Genomic DNA, 16,064 nt, shown 5'->3' with positions numbered 1-16,064 from the left:
ATACTGAGTTACAGCCTTTACTGTATGTCACAGTGCAATCTATACAAGAACAACTTCTGAAATCAACAATATAGTTACATACAATCAACTCAAAGCAAAGCATTGAACAGGTGATGGAGTACAAACCATATGACACATTAACACACTATTCTATGAAGATCTTAGAACATGAAACACTGCATGTTTGTGGTTTGAAGTCTTTCTGGAGAACTTAAACTGTGTATTTCACATACACAAGAAGCCAAATTAAACATATACTCTGTAACCTTTGAGCAACGATTTGTCATAAAAGTAAGAATATACATCAATAGTCTCAACTGTCAATCGTGCCAAACATGATTGATAAAGTCTCACACAGACATTTGACAAGCGATGTTTAAAGAGAGTGTGAGAAGTATTTTTCATCATCACTTGTTTTGACTTCCTTAAGAGTAAAAGAATCCATTCCTGAGCAAAAATGAATAAAACACATGACTGACATAGGGAAAGAAAATTCAAATTTGTTCTCTTGTTACCTGATTAAAAGGGTCAAAACAATTACAACATGCATGCTGTACAACCAAAGATTTGGGGAGTCTTTCAATGAGCTTTACAACTTCTATGACCAGCACACACAAAGTGTTTATTAAGCCCCGCCGTCAAAGCCAAAAACGACTCAAATGATCCACGTTTTGAGAATGAGTAATGGCACATTTATACATCAGTCCAGTGAAATACCTGTAGTCATCACCTCTTCCATAATACCACGACTGTTTCTATAAAGTTATAAGCACATTACATTATGATTTGAATCTACTAAGCATCAAACTGAAGATATGGCTACAAAATGAAACTGTACAAAACAAAATGTGCATCCTCAGGTATACGACTGTGTTGGCTTCAATAAGTCCAGATGAAGAGACATGCTAGAAACTGTTCAGCTCGACAGTGGTTCCCTTTCTCACCTGTAAACACAGAGGTGAATCTGAGACATGGTGAAACCTCGCTTGTTTCCATTTAAGGCAATAAATCAAAACATTTCTTTCCTTTCAGTCCATTACAAACCCTGATTGGATACTTCTATTTTAAAAACAAGAAGTTGTCTTTTCAGTTACTGTTAGAACAGTAAGAACACGAAAGATGAACTAAAATACATTTTAAGGGTCACTGTCTTCAAATGTTTTAAAAATAAAACTTTCTAAAAGAGTAGGAGCCACACACTTAATGTCACTTGAACATATACACAGACTTTACGTAAAACATGCATATCTCTAACATGATATGAACAACGACCGCTGTAAACCCTGACAGAGCAGCAGAGGCAACAAATTTACTTCTTGCATATTTCAAAGAAACCTGTGTGAGCCGATGTGAGGGAACACAAGAAAGGAGAGGGATAAGGAGGTAGATGCCTGTTGTTTAAACTACAGTGACCAAATATGAGGCAGAGGGTTTTCTGGGAGTTCAGATCAAATACTTGGGGAAAGTATCACATAAGGTGATGGGCCTTTCTTTTTTTAAAGTAGGAAATCTGAAGCGAAAAGCAAACATCAGGAGCAGTGTTTTATTAATGTCATGCCGGTTGTGGTCTGAAATGTGTCGCTCCTTGTGTGCTTCAGTTTTCAGGCCTGGGTTTGAAAACATGTTTCCTCCATCTGTGTGAGCACTCTCTTTGTACAGCTCAGTCTCTGCTTGGTGTGCATCAACAGCACGGACACTTATGAATCCTCATTCAGCTCCCGGCAGTCTGTTCTGGCAATTTTTCTTGGAGGCGCCGTGTTCTCCCCCTCTGTTTGTTCTTGCTCTCGCTTTTTGGCTGCATTCTGAGAAAAGGAAGATTCAGACAACTTTATTCATCCCAGAAGGGCAATTCAGTTTCACAACAGATGGTAACATACTTAACAAACAATGAAGCATCTCACACAAGACTGATACTGAAATGATCAAATTAGCATCTTCTTTCATTACATTCAATGTCTTCAAACCATTACCTTTTTGTCCCACTGTTGATGAAGATACCGCAGTAGGATGTTTGTCTTCTCTGTGACTATGACTGAGGAGAAACGATACAAACCATGATTACGTCATTGTAAAAAAAAAAACAACTAAAGATGCAGCTGAGATCTGCACTTACTGGGGATATTACTAACTAGATAAGCATGCTAAAATGCTGCTAAAAGACAATTGTAAAGTGTGATGATAGCTTTATTTAGATGTGACTACAACATTTAAAAAAAATATTGATAGAAAGTTAGCTTATCTGTGAATTTTCAAAAATCAATGCACTCACTCTGCTCTGATGGATATTCCCGGGTTGGCAGGTACACAGACGGTCGACGGTTCTAAAATAAAATCCAGATCTATGTTAGTCAAAATACAGATTATTTACAGGCAACATGATGATGTGTCTTCATGTGGAGAGCATATAAAGAAACTTACTGAAGCTTTACATACAGAGTCCGCATGGAACCTGCTGAAGTTAGTCTTGTTGTACACAGGTAGTCCCTTCAGGAAATCCTCCTGAGAACAAAAACACACGAATTAGACCAGACACACTAACACATACACTTTAAAAGTACATAGTGTCTGGGGTGGTAACGTGAAAGACAACTACTACAGCCATTCATGTGTAACAGAGAGTAACATTATGTTGGAATAGATAGCGTGGCAGTCCCTGTTTCACAGTCACACCTATTTCCCCAGCAGCTAACATTAAGTAACATGTCAACACAGGTAAGAATAAACTAGTGCAGGCAAACAAAACCTTAACTACTAAGAAAGGTCCCGTGGTGCACGTACCTTCTCCATGTCGCTCCGAGTCCCCTCTTTGGTCGTTTTTAACGAGCTAGAAAGCGCACAGACAGTGGAAACACAGCAGATGCTACTGTTGCAGCTAGCTAGTCACTAAGCCTTGTTGTCTTTTGTCGTAGCTAAGACACCGGTTTGTTTACCCGTTCGCGAGCTTCTTACGACGACTCTAAAACATAAAATGCCTTCGACTTTAGGATTATTACATCACGCCACTTAAAATCAGTCGAACAGTTGCCCTGATAAACAGCTTAAGACAAGGAAACATTAAATGAACGTTTCTAGAAAGCTAACTCGCTACTTGATCGCAACCCCATTTTTGTTGTGCCTCTGTTCGGGGGCGTGTTCCCGTTTGAGATTCCACGGATTTGATTGGTGGAACGCTGGTAGCTGTGTGACGCGTTAGACAACGCACTACGCCGATTGGCTTAATGGTTATTATGTAACACACGCGTCTTCCAATAACAGCGGGCTTGTGGCATGAAAACAACACCGACACTTCCAGCAGTATGTCGTCCATGTAAATAACTTCTCGATGCAGATATTTGTTCTTCGTGCGAGTGTATTTTATCTACAGAACCGTAAACAAACATCACATTATATCTGTTGTTTTCCATTTGAACGTGATTCTTCATGCTATTGCTTCTATAAAACGCTTTATTGAGAATGGTTTTATTTTTCAGCATGATAACGATCTTAATCACTGCTAATGCGGTGAAAATTGAAATGGAGACTGGGAGCACTATGGGAGCGCCTGGAAAGATTAAGAAATAAAAGACCACCTGAGAGCTTCGGGATGTGGTGAAAGAAGCCAGCTGCAATATACCAATTACTGAAGAAAACTTCGAGATAGCTGACCCAAAGTCAATGTTGAATCATGCCTGCAGGATTGTGCTTTTATAATTTTGTTTTTCTGTTTGGTGTACATATTTCATGTAATACTGGCATATAGAGGTCCTCACTTATTTCATGTAATACTGGCATATAGAGGTCCTCACTTATTTCATGTAATACTGACATATAGAGGTCCTCACTTAATGTATCATTTTTTCCTCAACTTTTGTAATTTTAACTACCAAAACCTCTCCTTTTCAACAATTTCTTGGTTTGTAAATTACACCTTTAGACTGATGAAAGGGTCCAGGTTACCAGATCAGATTCAAGACAGGACCGCAAGGACCTGGGATTGTAATCTCAGCATAAGTAAACCCTTTCTCTTACAGAAACAGAAACCGTGAAATTTAACTTAAGATGTCACAGTGGAAAAGAACTTCACATACTGTAGATGGCAGCCATTTTTCATAGTCAAAAATGTACCACTTAAAACACCAAACTCTGTCCACAAACTCTATTTATTACTCAATCTGTAGAAGCCAATTTAGTGTGAAGCTATGTATTGTATTTAAATAGTTTGGTTTACATGTTTATTGGTTAACTTACTATGAATGGTAGATAATAGGCCATGTGGGTTAACTGGTCAGGTGTTCATAGCTCACTCATGAGTGAACAAAAAGTTAGCTGGCAGTTCACATAAAATATAATCTCAGCCACAGCATTGAACAATCTTGATGTGTATAATTTCATATCATAAGGGGTACGATTTGTCTGCATAATTATCTTGCAAGAAAGAGGTATGTCACCCATACTAATTTCATTTTGGATTCCATTCCATAGACCAATGCAAATGACTAAAAGTATGATTGGACATTGAAAAGTCATTACACAATCACAAATGCATATTCATTTTACATGGTTGTTTTTAATTTTCCCGACATCTGCTACAAAATGATACAGCTCAAAAACACTGGGTGAAACCACCAGGCTTAATTTTTCCGTTGTCTGCAGCAGTTTTTTTTTGTTTTTGTCGAAAGCCAGTTTTCATCCTCTCACCCAGAAGTTTCTTCACTGAATCCGATACCAGTGTTCTTTGTAGAACACCGCCAGCATTTTGAAATCAATGTATGTTTCCTTAAAGTCTTGCAGTATTCAAACAGGAATCTTCAGTGTGAGAGGGATTTGCGTCCCTTAAACATGCGTCGCAGAATCACCTCGATGCCCCCTTGTGAGCTGAGCCTCTTGATCCAGCCGTGGGTCCTCTTGCGTTTGATGTTCTTGGGCTGATACTCATTGCCTCTTTTCCGTGTCCGCACCTGCTGGTATTGCCACGGAAGCTGTTGGAATACTCCTGAACCCTCAGCTTGTGAAGACAGAGGCCCACATCTGGAAACTTGAGGCCCGGAAGCTGCTCTGGGCACGATCAAGTTGCTGAATAATCTAATGTGAGAGACGCCAGTTACCGCAAGGTTCCCTGCAGGTGAACTGTTAAAAAGAGCAGAGATTAAGATTGTTATTGAAAAGTGACTTTGGAATACCAATATTTTTGTTTATTTGTTAGGATCCCCATTAGCTGTACCCAAGAGCTCAGCTATTCTTCCTGTAGTCCACAAAATAGTGATCATAACAATTCATCTGTGGAGTAGTCTCATGTTTGGATCCTTTGCCTTGCTTTTCTTCAACAACACATTGAGGAAATGTATAACAACACATTTTAGCTACCTCTTTAATAGAGATGGAACCGATCTGATCGGTGATCCAATATTGACGTAATTTACGTATCGTATATTAGACTGACGCGCGAATCCACGCCACTGATCCAAGAAAGATGATTGGGCACTTCTCACCTCACACAGTCTCGCTTTGAAGACATTCAGACTAAACTGTAATAAATGTCCACAAATCAAGACGTTCAGACGAGATGGGACAGCTCCTTCTATATGATCCAAAGTACAATTCTTACACGTCAGTAATTAATTGGAAAACCTGACAGGTGTTGCGGCTTCTTGTTTGAATGAAAAGCCAGCACAATGTAATGCATTACATTTAGCACATGCCATATAATGTCGTATTTCATATAGAAAAAAAAAACACCCATACTAATTTCATTTTGGATTCCGTTCCATAGACAAGTGCAAATGACTAAAAGTATGATTGGACATTGAAAAATAGAGTTCTATTTTGTTACATTTACGTGTGACAATGCAGAGCAAACTACTTATCAAGACAAATAAATTGTTATCTAAACATAATGAAGCACAGGGGTCGCACTACATGCACGAATCCAGAAGTTAAAGATGAATCTGGCTATGCTTATTCAAATATGTTGTATCTATTAGCATTCTCCATCATAAAATGACAAATGTAATGCCCTTCAAAAACAAAACAAGGCACAATTTTCTACATGTATTTACACAGTATGATGATGTGAAGTTAGTTTGATACACTGCCATAAAGCTATGACCGGATACGACATCTGCTGCTGACTGAACTTCAGATAAAGTTGACTTGCTTCTAGCTTGATGAACTAGCCACGCTGCTAACGTGCTGCTAAGCTAGCTTGTTAATGTTAGTACTGAACTCAGACAAGACTGTCTTCGGTTTGTCTAACAAAGAGGTGCGCAGACTCTGTTACCTGGTGAAAAGAGATACCACACGCAGTCGAGAAAAGGACGACTGTATAATGTTCATTTTCGATATTTAAACTGTTGACACAGGCATGAGAACAGTGAATGTCACAGATCTGCGATTCTCCTGCGAATATGAAGCCAAACGATTGGCTGAGACTTTTCAACCAATTGAATCGCTTGTTGCTGGGTCGCTGGACTTTGTCACTATTATGCCCTGCGTTCGCTGTACAGGTGAAACGCTTTGAGCGCTTAACCGACCTTTATCAACTTTAATGTATATATTACAGTTTTCAGGGTATAACAGCCAAGTTGTTTGAGCTAATGTTTGATATTGATTTCTGCCAGGTATTAAAAGCGATGTGTTTATCATCCCCATAGAGTGTAAATGTTAACCCTCAGGAACATCTGCCTGGCAGATTGTATTCAGGGTAAATACTACTCCAGTGGCACACCAGTCTGTTTGGCACATCATTGTTGTGAGGCTACAATAATCGATGCACGACTGCATTTAACGTGGGCTATATAACTATACAATACTATACTATATAACTCCACTGTAAAAGGTCAATGGTTTTCTCAAAATGTTGAGGATCTCTGGTAGAACTGAAACAAAGAATGTTACAGAGTTAATATAAAAAGAGTGCAATGGTGAGTTAGGATTTTCACCATAGTTATGAAGCAAAGACATGCATATAGGCCTACACTAAATCAAGAGTCTATTATAGCTGGGTGGATGCACGCATATGTCACCATAATCAATCACAAATTGAACTAGTTTTTTCTTTGCACTGAAGTGAAAGGAGGAGTGAAGCAGGACTTATTTCTCAACTAGAGATCAATCTTTACTTTGAGCTTCTAAACTGTAATGGTATAGGCCTGTCTACACTTTGAATAAGAATATATCCAAAAGCCTACTTGTAGGAGGAGGACACTTATTTAATGGGTTTACTGAAAAGGTATAGGTGAGCATTAGCCTATATTTAATCTACCCAACTTCTTTTCATGACCTGATACACTGAGTTTGGGTAAACATGCTTGATGTGAGGATTAGCCTGAAGCATTTTGGTGAAATGCTCATGAGGTTCACTGGGATTGAAGAAGTTGACACTTATTTCTTATTTATGCGATTGGGAGAAATAAGTGTTAATCAAAGGCTATATCAAAATAATACCAGGCTACCAACGCTACAGTCATATCATTGGATTTGGCTCTTATATATATATATTATAACAAAACCAAATGTGCATTCACAAGAGACAGTCGTCGTTTCCAAACAACAACAGAAAGCGCACAGCTGTTGGCTCTGCTCCCCACAATCGTCACAGCAGCTCAATCCGTGACAGGCACCGGACTGTCCCAGTTTGTTGATCAAAGTTGAAGGGTGTCGCAGTGATACAACTCATCTCAGTCTAATAGTTTAAAACGAATGTTCATTTTTCCTTTCAGTGTCATACACCTCTCTTACTTTAGAGTTGAAGCAGCAATAACACGTATTCAGGTGTTCTTTCACGATAAATGCAGTTGTGGTTGTGACACACATTGGAGGCCTGATCAGGGCCATGATTCATCTATTTAGCTGGACTATCGTATTTATAATTTCTGTCACTCTCATTTCCTTCCCTCACACGCGCGCACACACACAGACACGCGCGCATTTTGCTTTTCTTCAGCCTTGGCAACAAGGAAACACGCGCCTCTCATTGGCCTCCTCGCGGTGTGCTGATGTCTTCTATTCGCCCTCCTCACTGCCACTCAGGAGCGAAAATGCCTGAAGATCGCAGTGTCTGCTGCGGATGCAGGAGCAGCAGGGCTGGGCAGGGTTCGGCCTGAGTGCGTAGTGGATGCTGAGGGAGGAAAAATCTTGAATCGTTATGGGTGTCTTATTGAAAGACAACGCGCACACTTGTATGAATGCATGCTTTATCATCAATCCAAGCACGCCCGTGTGCAGTGAGAGTAGTGTAATGAGGCTAATACGCGGTTTGGAGGATTCTGCAGCATCTCCAGCGTAGACAAATTGTTGCATCAAATGCAACATTTTTTTCAGTTCAGGTTCTTTAGCCCTTGACTGTCAACATTTGGCGCTGATTGCTTATCATCCTGAACCATCTTTAATTCTGCAGGTAAGGAAGCATTTTTTATTGCAATTTGTTTTCTCATAATTTACATTTATTGGTCGAGACAGACCATCTTGTCATCTGCATTGTAAACAGATCCACAATGACTGCATGCAAGTGTCCTGGGAAAAAAAGTAATAAATCTATCAATCAATAAAACAATCCTAGCAATTATGGCCCTTGTGCAAGACTGCCATAGATTTATTTTATCGTTTGCAACTGTGCTACGACACTATTATTTGGGCCCTTATAGGCTTGTGAAAGTGTCCTTGGATGTGCATTTTATTATTTTGTAGCCTACTTAAAATTTGATGGTAACAGTTTATTTCAAATCATTAAAAAATATGACTATGACTGCGGATTGCGGCTTCATCTTTGTTGTCATAACGTCAAAACACAAAGCTCTAGTACATATGTGCATAAGGCATTTTATAACAAGATTTAGGTTATAACAGTCATGATTTTACAAATATGTAAATGTATTGTTTATTTAATGTGCAAATTATGATGCCAGACTGGGTTGTGCTCTGAACTAGTGCAGCACAGAGTGTGCCAAATGTGTGTTACTGTAAGGCTTGGCAGACACATCAACCTACATTTTCTGCAATGCAGAGCAAGACAAACATGGCTGAGTAACTGTTTGACTTTTGGGTTTGTGGGTTTCATATGTGGGCCCATTTGTGCCCCGCAGCCATGTTCAAAGCCTGGTTGACTGGAGTGATGGATTGTAGGTCAGGAGGAGAATCCCTGAAATGACTAGGCTGCAGACAGATGTGTGTTGTTTGTGTTGTGTTAATGAGGTATAGTGGAATCTTTCGCTGTTGTTCCCCACCAACACTTAACGTCGTCATGAGGATGATTGTTTCATAATGCAATTACAGATAGGCCTCAAAACAAAAATAATCACAAATAGATAGATAGATAGAGAGAGAGAGAGAGAAAGAGAGATAGAGAAAGAAAGATAGATAGCAGTATTAGAATGAAAATGCTCACTGTAGAGCAAACATTTTGTTATGCTCCATTTTCTTTTTTTTTTCTTTTTTTTTACAAAAATAGGCCTCTCTTTCAACATTCACTTTGCTCCTCGGTGTAACTAGATAGCACATGATGCCCTGACCTTCAGACCATCCTTCCACACCAACAAAAACACACCTGGCATGAACATAACATACACAAGCACACATGAACCCTCACGTGTCGCTGCAGACCCAGATAAACAAGCTTCATTTAGCTGAACCTCAGAGGCGCCATGTGTTCAAAGTCATTCTATTACCTTCATGGGGTTGTTAGAAACACTATATTGTTTAGATAGTGACGTAAATGAATTGTAAACAAGACTGCCAGTGACAAGGTTGATTTTTTATTTTTTTGCTAATATTAATATCTGTAATTGTTGCTGCAATGGAGGAAAGTGATAAACAGCAAGCTGTCGAGACAACCTTTTTTTTTACCAACATTTTTCATGATGAAGATTGTTTGGGGGCTTTATGCCTTTATTGGAGATAGGACAGCGGCTAGAGTAGGAAACCAAAGGCAAACAGAGATGAGAGATTGGTGAATGACATGCAGCAAAGTGCTGGGAGTATAGAACCTGAGTATAAAATCCACGGGAACAGAAACTTCTTCATAGGAGCTTTAAGGAAGCATGATTGAAACGACTATGATCTGAACTACATGTTGCAGTCGTGCAATGAGCCGAAATCTACACTGATGGCAGAAATATTAACATAACCCTCTGCTTCAGATTGTATAGAACCAGGAAACTATAAAGCCTTACCCTGTGGATGTGACTTTTCCCACTCTGTTTCCTAGAGATAACCAGCCTGTGTTTACATGGAAAATTGAGAACCAATGATATTTTATCTACACCAATGCCATAATGCATCTTAGCCTACGGCGGCAAGCAAAGATCATCTCAGGTATCAGCTCATTCTAATGGAACCAGAATAGCTTGGAAAACTGCTATCACGATATTATGAGACATAGACTTTGCAGGCATGTACACAGTCATGCCTTAATACGTGGTGATTTCTATTTATATATATCCTGATTCTTCTGACCATGTGAAAAGGAAAGGTTATTAATAGCAGACGTCTAGGTTGGCATGTGAGTTGTCAGTCTTCACTGACATTGAAACCACAGATCTGTACGGCGCAAGTATTGTATTTGTGCATCTGTCTTCACATGCTCTTATGAACTTGGAATCCTTCAATGTTAAGCTGCTTTGTGACCCAGGTGAGTGAGTCAAAAGAGCTTTTTTAAAGGTGCGTCACTTAAACTGGCTTTGGCTTTAGTTCAGAGGTGTGGAGTCTGTCAAACTGAAAACATCCCTGCTGTTGGTGTTTTTCATTTCACTCATGGCGCTGTAATCTGATGAAAGGATGACAAGGGAACCGTTTCTTTGTGGCTCTGTTGCTAGGAAACAGCTTGAGTCCAATATTAATAGGGACCATGCCAGGAACACATTTCTTCCTGTTGAGCTGTTGACATTTAAAAACTCTGCAACAGGAAATTGAGGTGGAACCATTTTACAGTCTTACATTTGAAGCTCAACACTGTCTATATGTCAGATTTTGAATTCTACTAATGATCTGCTTTGTTGTATCTGTGTGATGTTGTGTGTGCAGGGACGCACCATGTTGACCAGTATCACTGAAGGGATACTGTGCTGCCTGACTGGGAAAGCTGCCAGTCTGGTCTTGCCCCTGGAGTCTTCCCAACCCTCTGATGGTTTTGAGTTTGTGGAGGTGAAACCTGGGAGAGTCCTTCGAGTGCGGCACATTGTCCCTGAAAGGCAGCCCGTAGTAACGGAAGAGAAAATCACAGGCAAAGAGAAGACAGAATGCGACTACGAAGATGACGACTCTCCTGAGGATTCTTATGATGAGAGCGACTATGGCAGCAGTGTCCACTGCAAGAGGAAGATCACTGTCTACCGTAATGGCCAGCTGGTGATTGAGAATCTAGGGGATGTTTTGCACTCTGAGATACTGCAGTGTCAGGACGGGGATCTGGAGCCTTGCAGCACTGTCGAGGTGGAGCTGGCTGACTATAAAGAAATGCCTTCTTCCCCTGACCCTAACCCTCTTCCCTCTCCAGTTCCACCATCCCTAGGGGAACAGAAACCCGCTCCACCTCCACGCCGCCGCCGCAAGCCCAAACGCACAGTGCTGATCGACTCCAAGAGGGTGATCTCGAGCTGCAAAGGGACACACTCAGATGTAGCACTGTTTTTTGTGCACGGCGTGGGAGGCTCTTTGGACATTTGGAGCAGCCAGCTGGACTTCTTCTCTCGGCTGGGCTATGAGGTCATTGCACCTGACCTGGCAGGACATGGAGCCAGTACTGCCCCGCAGATCGCAGCGGCTTATACTTTTTATGCCCTTGCGGAGGACCTTCGTGCCATCTTTAAGAGATATGCTCGTAAACGAAACATCCTCATCGGTCATTCATATGGGTGAGTTTAAAAAAATAAAAAAAAAGTCACTCTCCATACCTTAAAAAAAGAGCCATTAGTTCATATTGTTGGATATCAGTATCACACTCACTCATCATTCTTACAGTCAAAAACACTAAAATTCACAGATCTTGTGGAATTTCAAACTGCACAGATACTGTACAGGGCAAAAAACAATCTACCACCGGCAAATATTGAAAAACTATTCTTTGACAGAAAGGGGGGGTTATGATTGTGGAGACTACTAAACCTACAAATGTAATGTAAAAACAACACACAGTTTAAATGTGGAGTTAAACAAAGTCCAAACTCGTTTAAAAGATACATCTATCAAAATATGGTGTTCACAAGGTACAGCAATGCAGAAGGACTCTCAAACTCACTGGGTGGTTATGATGGTGGTTGTTTTTGGAAAAAAAGTACATGTTTGAAATAAAGACTTCAACAAATCAATCACTCCACTTTAGAAATGTATTTGAAGAAATTTGACAGCTTATCAAAGATCCCTCTCTTGTTCTTTACTCGTTAACATGCTTGACCCATCTCTTTTTTATCTCTTCCAGAGTGTCATTCTGCACCTTCCTGGCCCACGAATATCCCGATCTGGTCCATAAGGTGGTGATGATAAACGGAGGGGGTCCCACGGCTCTGGAGCCCAGTTTGTGTTCCATTTTCCAGCTGCCATCTTGTGTCCTGCACTGTCTGTCACCCTGTCTGGCCTGGAGCTTCCTCAAGTAAGATCTGCATTTCCATTAGTGATGTTCCAATACCACTTTTACTTTCTAGATAACTATTCTCGTACTTTTGAATTGAAGTATGAGTCAATATCCAGTTTCCCCTGATTACAGCATGAATAAAAGAAAACATATAAAGATGCATACCTTCTACCTGAAACCACGTTTTAGGCAGTATTGCTGGCTGATCCTGATACAGCTATCGACACTGGTATCAGTATCAGTATCATTATCAATCAACTCTAATTCACATAGTGCCAACACTGACACTCGGCACATCATAGTTACTTCTACCTGTACCTTGTACAGCATCTAATTGTTATAGTTTAAACTATGAATGAAAACTATCATGGTGTATATTATGGTAAACAAACAATCACTGATCCCTTCACTCATATTAAGTTACTTTCATACAGCTCTGGTATCACATTTTTTCACAGTTTTACTATTGTTCCTCACTGCACTATTGCCACCTGAATTGACCCCTCGGGACTAATAAAGTTTTTAGAAATGGAATTGAATTGAAACCACTATAAGTAAACTTCAAAGTAACACTTCCTGACTTCCTTTTTTCAACTTCAGAGCTGGATTTGCCCGTCAGGGTGCCAAAGAAAAGCAGCTGTTGAAGCAGGGCAATGCCTTCAACGTCTCTCCGTTTGTCCTGCGCGCCATGATGAGCGGACAGTACTGGCCTGAAGGGGACGAGGTCTATCATGCTGAGCTCACTTCACCAATCCTGCTGGTTCATGGCATGTGTGACAAGTTTGTGCCCATGGATGAGGACCAGCGCATGGCAGAGGTATGATACCTCTTAAAATGTAATGCAAGCTTATAAAATGACATTCTATATAATTGTGTCCTAATTGTCTGCGTCATGCTTCCTTTCTAGATCCTTCTGTTTGCATTCCTTAAAGTCATCGAGGAGGGAAGTCACATGGTCATGATGGAGTGTCCCGAAACCGTTAATACCCTCCTCCATGAATTCTTTCTTTGGGAGCCCGATATGTCCAGAAAAGACAGCCGCACGTCGGACACAGAGAAGACTGTTGCCCTCAGTGACACTCTCCACACACTGAAAAGCAATAAGTCTCTGGACAAATAACCAACGAGGAGTCACGTTCTATAACAGAACCCAGCAGAAGGCCTTTTTTGGCATGTGTTCTTAAGGCTGCTCCCCGGCTGAGAGCTGTTACAAACAGGGCCGCATCTTCAGGATGCGCACGGCCACTGGTGCTCAAAGATAAAGTGGGACTTAGGCATGGTGCCGACCAGAGAACAAAGGAATGGACTTAAAGATAAGAAGAATGGATGCAATTAAAGTCAGTTTTGCTGTGCTTTTGATACCAGTCTGTGCTCCATCTTGTCATGTTTGAAAAAACGACACAACATCTGAAGATCAAAAGTACTGTGTCCATTTGTGATTTGTGTATGAAAAGTTTTCTGGTGAAGAACTGACGACTGCAAGAAACAAAATGCTTCAAATCGATGAGATGGTGTGTGAATTGTCTCACCTTTATCTTAAATATTCTGTAAAGTATTGCAGAGCTTCTGGTCAACCTTCACAAAAATGGTCTTACATCTGCTTCATGGGAAACTGGTAGAATAATATGCATTGAAATGACGGATTACCGATCAGGTTTTTTGATGTGATGGTAAAGGACAGTTTTGACGAAACATAACTGTTGATAATAACAGTTTCTCATGAAATAGTAGTGGAGAATTGTTTAAAGACATTTATTGTATAGCAGTGTACATGCAATATGTCATTAATACTTAAATATGAATATTTAGGTTAAATTATGCCAGAAATATCACAGAAATACAATGCTAACTTGCGATCCAGCCATCTATTAACCACATTCATACGATGTGCTGTATACACTAATTCAAACATTAAGACTCACAATCACAGCAGCTGTTTAGAGATTGGCCCGTGTTTTTATTTGATTGAAAAAGCTATTTATTTTCCATATAATGAACTCTGGTATTGAATCTTAATCAAAACAGTGATACATATTATGCTAAGCACAATGTAACCGATACATTATTTCATATTTGCATGAAAATGAAGTAATCCTTAATGAGACGTTTATTCAAACTGGTTGCAAAGACAGATGGTCACTCACATGGATGACAAAATGTGTTCCTCCTTTATTCTAGCCATTTCTCTATTTGTATATGATATCCTAAGGATACAAAATGCTGGGGCTCTGCATGAGTCTAGATCATGAAAAGGGTTTCATCAGACAGTTACAATATATTCTCATATTGTAAAATTCCCAGTGCTCTCTCCTCTAATGAAAGTGTGGTATTGTTTTGCCTTTATTCTGAAATAACAGCAGCTGCCATAAAATAAAGTGTTGTAAGGACTTCTTCAAGATGATACAGTATACTGTATCTATAAGCTGATAAATGCAGGAGTGTATGTTCCCTTATTACTTTCCAGTGCATCCTATATTTATCTCACAGTGTCAGACAGAAAGAATGAGCAACACTTCATGCTCACAGAAAGACATTCATTCATGGGTGCTGCTTTGTCTCATAATGGGACTGTAAGGTACAAGTAATGCACAGTCTTATGTGCTCTATGAAAGTTATAATCTGTTGGCTGCATAGTGTATACTGTGATGATTAGAAGATGGTGGATGGATGAGACTGGGTACCCAAAGCCCAAATATAAATCTGAGGCAGCCAAAGCAGGAAATTGTCGACAAAAAGCGACATTTATACCCACCATACTGGTCTGTTATATATGCATTTTGACAGAATGCGGATGCAACAAGATTGTTCTTATGCAACTGATACAAAATATAGAGCGAAATAGAGTGGAAAGAAGCTGACAACTCAGAAAACATGATGTGTTCTCCATGGACTTTTCCAAAAACCAACAAGTGCTGCTGATGCAATGTACTGTGCGTCTCCTTTGGTGTCAGTTACACTGTATGGACTACAGGGTGCACATGTACTTCTTCTTATGCTAAACTCGTGCATATACAAACTGTCAGTGCTCCTATGTGCTATATCTTTTTGTGGTTAACATAAAGTGTTAATGTTATTGTTGCATTTATTCAAGGGAATCATAATATATGCACTGCCTGAATGTAGATGCATATAATATATATCCTATCAAAGCTGGTGGATTCAGTGTATGAACGTGCCTTTTCCTGGCATGAAATAAAACTATGTTCACAAACTACATGGGACTTTGCTCATTTGTTGATTTGCAGTATTATCATATTAAGTGCTCAATGTACCAGGATTACAATAATATTAGTTATATGATACACTGAAGTATCTGTTCAAATAACACAAAAGAAAACTGGTATTTAATAATACCAGTATAATAATAATACTGGTAAGATAGAATGTAGTCAAGATGATATAACTTGTGATTATTACATTGGCTTGACACAGGATATACAGCATCATTGGGCAAATCATATTATCTCCAAATTATTTAAAGGTGCAATTTCATTTATTTGCATTACCATCCCCAACCTGAATA

The 16,064-nt window shown here is 39.7% G+C and overlaps 3 protein-coding genes across 3 annotated transcripts; 1 reads left to right on the top strand and 2 right to left on the bottom strand.

The window, feature by feature from the left end:
• Position 1: 1 nt before the first annotated feature.
• Positions 2-3,142, bottom strand: LOC109991969 (DET1- and DDB1-associated protein 1). The gene is made up of 5 exons (XM_020644429.3): positions 2,779-3,142; positions 2,419-2,499; positions 2,270-2,321; positions 1,971-2,032; positions 2-1,802 (listed from the first exon to the last, which is right to left on the bottom strand). The coding sequence occupies exons 1-5, from the start codon at positions 2,785-2,787 to the stop codon at positions 1,698-1,700; spliced, it is 309 nt and encodes a 102-aa protein (XP_020500085.1). The 5' UTR covers positions 2,788-3,142; the 3' UTR covers positions 2-1,697.
• Positions 3,143-4,526: 1,384 nt separating this feature from the next.
• On the bottom strand, positions 4,527-6,395 carry mrpl34 (mitochondrial ribosomal protein L34). Its single transcript, XM_020644460.3, has 2 exons — positions 6,257-6,395; positions 4,527-5,106 (listed from the first exon to the last, which is right to left on the bottom strand). Exons 1-2 carry the CDS (start codon positions 6,310-6,312, stop codon positions 4,788-4,790), a joined length of 375 nt encoding a protein of 124 aa, XP_020500116.1. The 5' UTR covers positions 6,313-6,395; the 3' UTR covers positions 4,527-4,787.
• A 1,555-nt stretch (positions 6,396-7,950) lies between these two features.
• On the top strand, positions 7,951-15,755 carry abhd8a (abhydrolase domain containing 8a). Its single transcript, XM_020644470.3, has 5 exons — positions 7,951-8,374; positions 10,996-11,825; positions 12,389-12,559; positions 13,142-13,358; positions 13,449-15,755. Exons 2-5 carry the CDS (start codon positions 11,005-11,007, stop codon positions 13,659-13,661), a joined length of 1,422 nt encoding a protein of 473 aa, XP_020500126.2. The 5' UTR covers positions 7,951-8,374; positions 10,996-11,004; the 3' UTR covers positions 13,662-15,755.
• Positions 15,756-16,064: the final 309 nt, after the last annotated feature.

The sequence above is a fragment of the Labrus bergylta genome, chromosome 4 (assembly GCF_963930695.1).
Source record: "Labrus bergylta chromosome 4, fLabBer1.1, whole genome shotgun sequence".
Lineage (NCBI taxonomy): Eukaryota > Metazoa > Chordata > Actinopteri > Labriformes > Labridae > Labrus > Labrus bergylta.
This window is presented reverse-complemented; position numbering and strand designations above follow the sequence as displayed.

What these genes read in the sequence shown, in the direction of transcription:
- LOC109991969 (XM_020644429.3), bottom strand. An exon ending in ACTCTGTATGTAAAGCTTCA is followed by an intron (nt 2,322 to 2,418) that starts GTAAGTTTCTTT and finishes ATTTTATTTTAG; the next exon opens with AACCGTCGACCGTCTGTGTA. An exon ending in ATCAACAGTGGGACAAAAAG is followed by an intron (nt 1,803 to 1,970) that starts GTAATGGTTTGA and finishes TCCTTTTCTCAG; the next exon opens with AATGCAGCCAAAAAGCGAGA.
- mrpl34 (XM_020644460.3), bottom strand. Translation starts at nt 6,312, where the DNA reads ATGAACATTATACAGTCGTCCTTTTCTCGACTGCGTGTGGTATCTCTT. An exon ending in GTGGTATCTCTTTTCACCAG is followed by an intron (nt 5,107 to 6,256) that starts GTAACAGAGTCT and finishes TCTTTTTAACAG; the next exon opens with TTCACCTGCAGGGAACCTTG.
- abhd8a (XM_020644470.3), top strand. Translation starts at nt 11,005, where the DNA reads ATGTTGACCAGTATCACTGAAGGGATACTGTGCTGCCTGACTGGGAAA. An exon ending in CTCATCGGTCATTCATATGG is followed by an intron (nt 11,826 to 12,388) that starts GTGAGTTTAAAA and finishes TATCTCTTCCAG; the next exon opens with AGTGTCATTCTGCACCTTCC. An exon ending in AGGACCAGCGCATGGCAGAG is followed by an intron (nt 13,359 to 13,448) that starts GTATGATACCTC and finishes CTTCCTTTCTAG; the next exon opens with ATCCTTCTGTTTGCATTCCT.